The sequence below is a fragment of the Micropterus dolomieu genome, linkage group LG11 (genome assembly GCF_021292245.1).
Source record: "Micropterus dolomieu isolate WLL.071019.BEF.003 ecotype Adirondacks linkage group LG11, ASM2129224v1, whole genome shotgun sequence".
NCBI lineage: Eukaryota > Metazoa > Chordata > Actinopteri > Centrarchiformes > Centrarchidae > Micropterus > Micropterus dolomieu.
The window spans coordinates 6,741,098-6,753,216 of record NC_060160.1 but is presented as its reverse complement, the minus strand read 5'-3'; the positions used below and the strand labels follow the sequence as shown (position 1 = coordinate 6,753,216).

The 12,119-nt window shown below is 36.9% G+C and overlaps 1 protein-coding gene across 1 annotated transcript; it reads left to right on the top strand.

The window, feature by feature from the left end:
- Positions 1 to 3,070: 3,070 nt before the first annotated feature.
- lgmn (legumain) lies at positions 3,071 to 10,420 on the top strand. The gene is made up of 14 exons (XM_046062329.1): positions 3,071 to 3,207; positions 3,532 to 3,683; positions 3,915 to 4,012; positions 4,615 to 4,696; positions 4,872 to 4,954; positions 5,050 to 5,125; positions 5,477 to 5,539; positions 5,712 to 5,778; positions 6,685 to 6,803; positions 7,339 to 7,428; positions 7,578 to 7,784; positions 7,925 to 8,095; positions 8,919 to 8,986; positions 9,900 to 10,420. Exons 2-14 carry the CDS (start codon positions 3,543 to 3,545, stop codon positions 9,940 to 9,942), a joined length of 1,308 nt encoding a protein of 435 aa, XP_045918285.1. The 5' UTR covers positions 3,071 to 3,207; positions 3,532 to 3,542; the 3' UTR covers positions 9,943 to 10,420.
- Positions 10,421 to 12,119: the final 1,699 nt, after the last annotated feature.

Below are 12,119 nucleotides of genomic sequence, written 5' to 3'. Positions count from 1 at the left end.
CTTTTTTCAATAAATTATGAATAAATATTCATATAAATTCGAATATGCACTCAAATCAAATATGAAGGGGTGTGTCTCATTTGCCTAGTATAGCACCACAATTTGGCATTGCTTTGAAGTCCCTGTGTCACATGACTTGGAAGCTATTGAAAAAAAACAGCACTTTTTTCAATAAATTATGAATAAATATTCATATAAATTCGAATATGCACTCAAATCAAATATGAAGGGGTGTGTCTCATTTGCCTAGTCTAGTACTACAATTCGGCATTGCTTTGAAGTCCCTGTGTCACATGACTTGGACGCTATTGAAAAAAAAGGCATTATTTTCCATAAATTATGAATAAATATTCATATAAAGTCGAATATGCTCTCAAATCAAATATGAAGGGGTGTGTCTCATTTGCCTAGTCTAGTACTACAATTCGGCATTGGTTTGAAGTCCCTGTGTCACATGACTTAGAAGCTATTGAAAAAAACCAGCACTTTTTTCAATAAATTATGAATAAATATTCATATAAATTCGAATATGTACTCAAATCAAATATGAAGGGGTGTGTCTCATTTGCCTAGTATAGTACTACAATTCGGCATTGGTTTGAAGTCCCTGTGTCACATGACTTGGACGCTATTGAAAAAAAAAGGCATTATTTTACATAAATTATGAATAAATATTCATATAAAATAAAAAAATGCACTCAAATCAAATATGAAGGGGTGTGTCTCATTTGCCTAGTATAGTACTACAATTCGGCATTGGTTTGAAGTCCCTGTGTCACATGACTTGGAAGCTATTGAAAAAAAACAGCACTTTTTTCCATAAATTATGAATAAATATTAATATAAAGTCGAATATGCTCTCAAATCAAATATGAAGGGGTGTGTCTCATTTGCCTAGTATAGTACCACAATTCGGCATTGCTTTGAAGTCCCTGTGTCACATGACTTGGCTAGCTATTGAAAAAAAAAGGAATTATTTTACATAAATTATGAATAAATATTCATATAAAATAAAAAATGCACTCAAATCAAATATGAAGGGGTGTGTCTCATTTGCCTAGTATAGTACTACAATTCGGCATTGCTTTGAAGTCCCTGTGTCACATGACTTGGAAGCTATTGAAAAAAAACAGCACTTTTTTCCATAAATTATGAATAAATATTCATATAAATTCGAATATGCACTCAAATCAAATATGAAGGGGTGTGTCTCATTTGCCTAGTATAGTACTACAATCCGGCATTGCTTTGAAGTCCCTGTGTCACATGACTTGGAAGCTATTGAAAAAAAACAGCACTTTTTTCCATAAATTATGAATAAATATTCATATAAATTCGAATATGCACTCAAATCAAATATGAAGGGGTGTGTCTCATTTGCCTAGTATAGTACTACAATCCGGCATTGCTTTGAAGTCCCTGTGTCACATGACTTGGAAGCTATTGAAAAAAAACAGCACTTTTTTCCATAAATTATGAATAAATATTCATATAAATTCGAATATGCACTCAAATCAAATATGAAGGGGTGTGTCTCATTTGCCTAGTATAGTACTACAATCCGGCATTGCTTTGAAGTCCCTGTGTCACATGACTTGGAAGCTATTGAAAAAAAACAGCACTTTTTTCCATAAATTATGAATAAATATTCATATAAATTCGAATATGCACTCAAATCAAATATGAAGGGGTGTGTCTCATTTGCCTAGTATAGTACTACAATCCGGCATTGCTTTGAAGTCCCTGTGTCACATGACTTGGAAGCTATTGAAAAAAAACAGCACTTTTTTCCATAAATTATGAATAAATATTCATATAAATTCGAATATGCACTCAAATCAAATATGAAGGGGTGTGTCTCATTTGCCTAGTATAGTACTACAATCCGGCATTGCTTTGAAGTCCCTGTGTCACATGACTTGGAAGCTATTGAAAAAAAACAGCACTTTTTTCCATAAATTATGAATAAATATTCATATAAATTCGAATATGCACTCAAATCAAATATGAAGGGGTGTGTCTCATTTGCCTAGTATAGTACTACAATCCGGCATTGCTTTGAAGTCCCTGTGTCACATGACTTGGAAGCTATTGAAAAAAAACAGCACTTTTTTCCATAAATTATGAATAAATATTCATATAAATTCGAATATGCACTCAAATCAAATATGAAGGGGTGTGTCTCATTTGCCTAGTATAGTACTACAATCCGGCATTGCTTTGAAGTCCCTGTGTCACATGACTTGGACGCTATTGAAATAAATAATGATTTTCCCATAACACTGCTCTCACAATTGTAATTTATTGATGGTCCCTAAGCTAACCCCCGTTGGTTAAAAGCGAGCCATCAGAGGTGAGCTAACCGCACTTATACAACCGTCACTGGGTGAACTGGCTAAAAAGCCGTCACTGGATCCTGGGTTCACCGCGGTAGGTAAACCTTGGTCATCCCAGGCCTTTCTGAGTGGAGCTTGCATGTTCTCGGTCTGTGTGGGTTTTCTCTGGGTACTCCAGCTTCCTCCCACTGTCAAAAGACATGCAGGCAAGGTTATCTGCCTAGGTGTGAATGCGTGTGTGATTGGGAGTTTGTATATGTGTTGGCCTTGCAATGGACTGGCGACCTATCCAGGCTGTACCCCACCTCTTGCCTTAGGCCAGCTGGGGATCAGCTCCAGCCCCCAAGGACTCTGAACACAGGATAAGTGGTTGACAATGAGTGAATGAGTATTTCTTAATTATGTTCATATATTTGTATATCATTTTTTTTTATATAAATAAAAATATAAAAGGGGTGTGTGTGTGTATGTATATGTATGTATATATATACCGTACTTTGGTGAATAACTTTCCAACACTGAACCAGACTAATGTTAGTAAAGGCAAAAGAAATTATTAAAAAATAAATAAATAAATCATTTATGTTTTAGTTTGAAGAAGGGATTGATTTCTCAAGAACCTAAACCATCGGATAGTCCGGTTAATCTAGTTTTCACTTGAACCATAAAATAGACCAGCTCATGCATGTTTTGAACCACATGACTGTTTATTGTGACGCCCCGCCCCCCGAGCCCTCTGATTGGCTGCTGTGGGAGAATTCCAAACTTTTTTTTCCCGACGTCACTCATATAAACGTCCCTTTGACGCCTGCTGAGGATGTTCATGTAGTTGCTTCTCTGCCGTGTCTTTCGTACAGCACAGCATAAAAAGGTAAGAGTAACAAAACATGTCTTTGTCTGTTTATAACGTCGCTATGTTGTAATTAAAGTATAATAGCTTTATCGCATTCTCCGCTTTTTAAAAAGTAAATGTTTTGATAGCTTGTTGTGCTACGAGCTAGCTTCCAAGCTAGCAAGGTTTCTGAGAATCGTTATCATCATGTGACATCTCAGGTGTGTGTGTTGTTTTGTGTCCAGCTGCCGTTGTCTGTTGCCACCTCACAGCCCAACAAACAACGGCAACATTATTCTAATGGTGGAATTGATCAGGATAGTTTTAACCATCACTGTCCATAACGGTACGTTACTCCCACAGGAGGTGAGGACATGTATAAGTCAGTCTTCCTCGTCCTGCTCGGCCTGAGTCTCGAGCTGGTGAAGGCATTTCCTTCCCAGCAGCCAGACAACGGGAAAAACTGGGTTGTTATCGTGGCAGGCTCAAATGGCTGGTACAACTACAGACACCAGGTGAGAGGTTAAAAACACTATTGCCGCAATGTCACCTTATCTAGTGCAAACTGTGCATGACTCAGTTGTGTTCTTTTATAATCAGCATTGGTTTTTTTTGATAAGATCAGCTTCATACTCAGTTAAGCCACTTCTCCTTTCTCCCAGCGTTTTTCCAAGCTCTTAAAATGCTCAGAGACTGATAACGATAATGTGCAACTGACGTATTTAATGCCTTTTTGTCACTCTCAGGCCGATGTTTGCCATGCCTACCAGATTGTCCACAAGAATGGCATCCCAGATGAGCAGATTGTGGTTATGATGTATGATGACTTGGCACAGAATGAGAAGTGAGTTGACTGTTTTGTTTTTGTGTAGCGTTTCTTTGTGATAGCGACACTTCTTCTATTCCCTGAAATGTTTATATATAAAAAAAAAACTTCTGTAGTTTCTTTCTGTTAGTTGTTGACCTTTTGTCCCAATTTACATTTTAGTAAAACGTGCAAATACATGTCAGCCACTGCTTTAATAAACACTGTTGCGATGTGATGGAGCACACGTATTTCAGCAACTGTAGTATAATAATGCTTTGTATCATGCAAATGGTGATCATTAATTTCATTGATTTCTTTTCTTGATTGTTTGGTCTACAAATGTCAAAAGATAGTATAAAATTGCTATCGCAGCTTCCTAAAGCCTAAGGTGATTTGACTCACTGTCTAAAATCCACACTCCTTCAGTTTACGATCACATGAGACAAAAGTTTTAGTTCTACACGAATTACTGTGATTGTGCAGTTTCTCACAGAAGTCATTGTTCACTTAATTTAGTGAAAGGGGGAAACGCGTGCTGTGGAGCTGTCACCTGATCAGTGAATCAGTCATCATGCTGACATGTTTAGTCAGCCATTTGTGCTTCCTACTGCAAATCTGAATCATATTTTCATTTCTAGTAACCCCACCCCTGGGATATTGATCAACCGGCCAAATGGCACAGATGTGTACAAGGGAGTTCCTAAAGACTACACTGGGGACGTGAGTGCCTCAGTGCAAATATTTTGTAAAACAGTGCAAATCAAAACTATGGAATAAATGTGTTCCAGTGGTCTTGACCTTCAAACAGAGTAGTTTTTTTTTTTTTGTGTGTTTTGTTTTTTATAGATATATTTCTGTAGAGCAAACTGTTTTCTGACCGGGTGCTTTCTTGCAGGACGTGACCCCAGCAAACTTCCTGGCAGTGCTGAAGGGTGACTCCTCAAAAGTCAAAGGTGGCTCTGGAAAAGTACTGAAGAGGCAAGTGATAAAATAAAACAAGATGACACCAGCAGCACACAATGTGGTTATCAAGTTTTAAAAAAAAAAAACATTTGTTTGCTCTGTCTTGGCAGCGGCCCCAATGATCACGTGTTTGTATACTTCACTGATCACGGAGCACCTGGTATTCTGGCCTTTCCTAATGATGATGTGAGCACTTTTCTACTTCCTGCTCGTGTTAATGTTCACTCATGAGCTTACTGCACCACACATGCTAGTTTTCAACAGTCAGTTCCTGGTTTGTCTGACTTGTGTTTTTAATTATTTTAAATATTTAGTTGCTACACCATAATGTATGATGGAAGTGGGGGGGGATGGACAATGACACAGAAAAGATCAGATGTTTTCCGTACCTGTGTTAAGATGCCTAGACAAAATCCTATTCTTTTTTGATGCCTGTCTTTTTGTCTGGTACATGTCTTTTATATACATTGAATTTCATCATAATGTCAAAGAACTACAAGTGTAACAAACCTCTTTCTCCGCTCTATTTTTCTGCAGCTCCAAGTTCAAGACCTCCAAGAAACCATTACATACATGCACGAAAATAAGAAATACAAAAGGGTACGCTCTTTGGGGTTTTATATTTTTTTTTTTTTTTTTTTTTAGGCCTAAGATGTCTAAACATGCCCTGTGTCAGTGATGAAATCCAATCAGGTGATGCAGACAACACTGTAAACTTGTTTTTGTTGAGGTTTTTTACCATGTGGCGTCTTTCTTCCCGCACACATTACAGATGGTGTTTTACATTGAGGCATGCGAGTCTGGGTCAATGATGAAAAATCTGCCTGCTGACATTAATGGTGAGTTGAACTTTACCTTGTCCAATTCACTTTCCAGTGAAACAGAGTTAATGGAGCTGCAAGGATCACAAAGTGTCATCGCTGAACTTGACTTTTCCTTGTGACTATTTGACTTCACCTTAATTTAATAGTGAATATCAACAGTACAAGCTCATGTGATACAAGTTAAGGGCTTGTTTTTTTTACCTCACTTGTCATGTGTAGAATAGACTGAGGTCAGCTCTGTGGTGTTTGGACTTTAGTTTTGTGTCAGCATTTTGGCTTGTGGTAATTTGTGAGCCTAGTCACCCTGTCATGTGCTTGGACTCATGTGATAAACATAGATGAATCGAGGTTCTGGTTTATTGCATTCAACCAATTTTTTTTATTTTTAACACTTATCTGTGGTCTAAGTCGGTGGTTCTCAAACATTTTCATATTAAGGACCCCTAATTTGACACAAATTAGACCAGACTCGTATTTCATCATTTTTCCTCCTTGTGTCGCCCCTATGATAGAATTTTTGCTTTTAGATCATTCATCGCAGAGTGTATGAAACCCATGACCCAAAATAGTCATATTTTCTGTCATGTTACTACCATAGAGGACTTGTAATGAAATTAGACGATTCCATTTTTTGCTGGGGACACCCTGGAATACACTCGGACACCAAACCCCACTTTGAGAACCACTGGTCTGGTGCCTGCAATATCCAAAGCCCAAGTGTAAAGCAGCTTTTTATTTTCTGCAACATATTCACTCTTTAACTTGCATATACCTTTTGGGTGAGTTCATAAACTGTCTTTTAGCACTTTATGTGGTCTTGACATGTGTCTGGGGATGTCAAACAGATGTAGTTAGGTTTGCCTACTGAGAATTATCATCTTCTACCAAACTATAACATGAGCATGCCCCTGTGTTTTTCAGTGTACGCCACCACAGCAGCCAACCCTCATGAGTCCTCATATGCCTGCTACTACGATGAGAAGAGGGACACATACCTGGGAGACTGGTACAGCGTTAACTGGATGGAGGACTCTGATGTGGTGGGTGACATTTCCACTGTTTGTATTTGAATTGCAGCACTCACAGTATTTTGTCATACAAAGTCATCTGTATCGTAATTTCAGTCCTGGTTAAATTTTTTTTTACCTGTATTTTAATATAATTTTAATGATTATTTTACCACTGTTGCTGACTTGTATTAAACAATAGCAAACCAAACTATATTAAGTCCATTTAAAGGTTTATTTGCTGTTCTGAACACCTGGTGTCAAAAGGCAGGAAAAGGAAGTGGTGAACATTTCCAACAGCAGAATAAAAACTGGGTAGTTCTCATAAACAGCACTTGTGGGTCTACTAGATATATATGCATCCAAAATGGAAACTTAAACTTCATCAACTGAAAATAAAAAAAAAAGTACCAACCATACTACTGAACTTGTGACTTCTCAAAAAAATAACTTTTGCTATGTTATGAAAATATATAGTTGCTTATTTTGTGAAACAGTCCTTTTTGTAATTTTTATATATATATATATATATTATATATTTTTTTTTTTTGTCTCATTGTGCTTCCAGGAGGACCTGAACAAAGAAACTTTGCTGAAGCAGTTCAAGATTGTAAAGACTCACACAAACACCAGTCATGTCCAGCAGTACGGAAACAAGGTAGTACTGTTTTATTTTAAATCTAGACGACTGGAAGAATAGTGATGTGGAGGGGAACTGTAAAAGAGAAAAGTGTCTGTTTCCTGCCTTATTTTGATACTTGTGTTTTTTTTTTTTTTTTTTTTTGTTCTTTTTTTATTTCTATTCAGACTATGGCCCACATGAAGGTTATAGCATTTCAGGGTAACTCCAAGGCAAACATCCAGCCCACACCAATGACCCTGCAGCCAGTTAAAAATCTGGATCTGACCCCGAGCCCTGACGTTCCTCTGGCCATCCTCAAGAGGAAGATGATGGCCTCCAATGATATCCATTATGTAAGGGGGCTGCTGATGGAGATAAACACCCATCTCAAGGTAAAGATTGACAAAGCCCTCTGGTGTCAGAGTATGTTTTAGGTCCTCTGTGGATGACTTTAAGCATGATGTGCACATCAGATTTATAGGGAAGAAGAGTTTTTGTGTTAAAGATTTCAATGTGTGAACGTTTTTTGCAGGTTAGGGAAACGATGGCTGAGACGATGCGCAAAGTGGTCGAGACAGTGACCAGCAATAGGCTCGAGGCCGACGACATTCTCAAAGACAGAGCTGAACTCTCCCAGCATCAGTGCTACAAGGCTGCAGTCAACCACTACAAACACAACTGCTTCAACTGGCACAAAACTGAGGTTTGTAACATAAGGGTTGATTAGTCACAGTTTTGGCAAGATGCCTCTGTCGCCAATGATTGAAACTTGCACGCAAGTCAAGAGTCTGGTTCTGCTTCAAAAGAGGAAACGCCAGATCTGTTTCACATGCTATTCATCAGTAGGTATTAGACCTACATTCATTCAACTGACTCTCATCTAGAAAGACGGTAAGCACTTAGTGCAGAATATGCTTGAAACCGTGACTTTCTGACAACCACATTCTCAAGTGTTACACAATAATGCATCAGAATTTAAAAAAATCTTGTTCTACAACTTTCTGTGAATTTTTTATATATTTTCCAATTATTCGTAAGTTGCTTGTTTCAACCGGATAAATGCCGCCTGTTTAGAAGTTGGTGTGTAAGATTTGATCATTACCATAGTCGACACCCCAAATTGCAATATAAGGCTACCTCACAAAAAAGATGAACAGAAGTATTTAGGTGAACTTGTATTCTCGAAGTAAGATGTACTGATGAGAAACTGGCTGCCTGAGAATAACTGCAGTCTTTCCTGGAATACTAAATACAAAAAAAGCAGGGATGTTTTTTTTAAATCCTACCTGTAGAGCGAATACTTGTAATCCTGGTTGAGAAACCCTTGCTCGTATTTTCCTGGGTACTTTCATGCAGCTGTATGGCTTTTAATCAGAAAAAACATCCCTTTTGTCTGGAATTGTTTGACATTTTGAGTGCCACAAACACAACAGGGGAAAATAAAACTTTGGTCATTAACATTTTACCATTTTAGTATCACAGACCGTGGGGATATGTCTGACATACGTCATGTCCTCATGTTTCAGTATGAATACGCTCTGAGGCATCTGTACGCTCTGGTGAACCTGTGTGAGAGAGGATACCCTGCAGAACGGTATGGTCTACTTCCCACTTTATTACCACTTCATTCTTAACCTGCTTATTTCTGTTGTCTTTGTGGTTTTGATTCTTTTTCAGCAGGAGGTAAAGTCCCATTTTGGTGTGTTACTACACATATGTAGACATTTCATGTCAAATGACTCTGGTCTTGTATACATTTTGTTAAATCTGTATAAAACAACCTAACATTTATATATAAAAATATATGCCAAATACATCACCATTTTTATCATATTTATAATTCAACACCTTTTTAATATAAGGTAATACTGCTCAAAGGGAGGTAAATTAAGTGTTACAGCAGAAAGAAAAGCAAAGCACACCATGCTTTGATGGGTGGAGAAACGCTGATGGGACATACAAAGCCATGTACAGTAGAAACCCTACACCTACCTTAGACTTAATGCCATAAATGACAAAGTTTCAGTGTTAGACTTTCATTCATAGTGGCAAAGGCTATAAAACAAATTAAATTGTAAACCTTTGCATTAAAACCCCTTTATGATTGCATAGTTTTAAGACTACAGTAGAACCTCTCAAAGGCAAAGCAATCCATTTGATTTGTTAGGATAATACTGTTTATGTACAGTACCTGTCATTTGTCAACCTCCGTTAAAGTGTAACTGGTTTTTACAACTGACCAATATGCATTCCAGTAAAAGGAATTTGATATCAGTCTAGTGCTGGAAACCATTTGGCAGAAATGAATCAACAGCTATTTAAATTTGTCAGACATTGATCAAGTAAAAACTCCAACAATCACTCGTTCGGATTTTCTGCTTAAGTTTAAGACGTCGACTTTGGCTCTAGGAATGTGTCACTGTTACATTGACGGTAATTGCGGTACTTTCATTTGTTGTTTTTGTTATTTGATACTAAAACAAACTGTATATTGTTTCACTCTGCAGAATCCAGCTTGCCATGGACTCTGTGTGTCATTTCAGCTACTAAAAGGGATTCTGCAAATCCATGAAAGTCTCTCATCAAACTGCTTCCATGTGGGAAGGCCTGAGAAGACAAAGCTTCTCTTTGCACTGCTTAAGAATCAATCTGAGACATGGAGTTGACGTTATTGTTTTATCAACACACTAATGCTTTCTTTGTTTTTAAACTTGTGATGGGTTTTTATTATTGAGAATTTTTAAACTTGTTTTTGATGAGTTGCACTATCACTGTGAAATGTTTGTGAATGATTTTTCTTTTACTGCTTGATTATTTTTAAGGCCCATATATTACACAATCACAAACCACGGAATTCATGTGAATTTGTTTCGCTCTTAGCTTTATCTGGTATGAAAGGCCCTGGCATGAATGAATGTTTGATTCACATGTAAAGGACATATGTACCACTGAACACTGAATGTTTGTTGAACCTCAAGAGACTTTGCTGTAACAGAGGGATCTTTTAAATAAATCTGTCAAACCAAAACTTAAATGACTCCCATTTCCAATGTTTTACCTCTGTGGATATTCAGCACATGTTTCATTATTCCTTAATATGAAAATGACACATTTTTGGCAATAATACTTAACATGGTGGTGGTAGTAGTCTTTACACATGAACAGTAGCTTGTCTCCAGAAGAGGACTTGTATCATGTCCAAACAATTCTACCGACGCTATTTTCCTTTGATCAAAACGCATTTTTAAATGTGCATCCGTCTTACTGATAGACAGTAATACCCATATGTGTCCTCTTAACATGAACCAGCTTTTATTGAGTTTTTTATTTTTTTGGCCTCCCTTTGAGCTTACTTTAATAGCTGATCTTAAAGGATATATCTTTTCTCTGAAATGGATTCATAAGCGTGTTTAGTGCCAACTGGGAATCATACTTTTCCAACACTAAAAATATTGTCCTTCCCATTTATACAGTATGATGCCTTGATTACATGCTAGCTAATGATGTGTTACGGCACATGTGGTTTCAAATGATGACAAGATGAATAAGACATTTAGACTCATAATTGTATAGTATTGATAAGATGTTTCTGTGTGAGAATTATGCCCGATGGGTGATGTAAATGCAAAAAGTGCTACAATGAATAACCACCTAAATTAACAGGATTTATATTAACAAATATGAAAAAGTTTTCATTTAACTTTTAAGTGTTTGTTTTAAAGTTATCTGGTCACAAACCAAATAACTGAACCATCTGAAATGTTGACCTGATGATGGTGTCAGATAAATTTAAAGTAAGCCATTAGGATGCATCCTTTGGGGACCATGAGATGTCTTTACAAACCTTCTGGCAGTCCATGTTAAGATATTTCACTGTATCCGTCAATACACACATATGTATTTATACATATATACATATGTTAAATTACCCCTTTTCCTGTGAAGTATCAACATCAACTGGCACAACATTTTGTCACAGATAATAATAATAATAATAATAATAATCCCCCCACTGTTCCTCTAGACAACATGAGGTTCACATGTGTGGTTTTCAGTGGAGTATGTCTCCACAAGTATTGGATGGATCACCACGTTGCCACACACACAATCTCTCTTTAGATTGAATTGTAATAACGTTGGTGGTACATTAAGTTTTCATCCAACACCTTCTCCATGTCAAAAATTTAATTTGTAAAATCCATTTCTAATTTTCTAGTAGGCCTGTTATTTATGACCAAAACGAATACAAATTGTTCTTGTCAAAGTGATTAGTTGCTGTGTAATAAAAGTCCACATGAAGTAAAGAAATTGTGACATCTAGTGGCGACATTTTGGACTTACATCTTGCTCAGACACGAATCATTATTCAAAGCAGTGTTTTTAAAATAGAACATGGAGGATTTTAATTGTTTTTTGATTTGTTATCTCAAAAATTTGAGTTTTTGTCATTGGATGCGATGAGTAATTATTAGATATTGGCATTAATTTTGCTTCACATAGCTATGTGAGTGTATTTTGACTCAGAATTTTGATATTTTCAAGAGTTTGGGCTACAAGTCTGACCCGCTGTTATAGTGAAGATGGTCTCCCAAGCAGGTTGGTGGCCCACTCGGCTGCAAGCTTTTCTTTGGCATGACTGAAATGAATAGATGAACTTTCAAATGGGCGCTGAATAGGTTTTCTTTTGAATTATATTAATTAGCTTTATTTGTTTAACATAATGGATA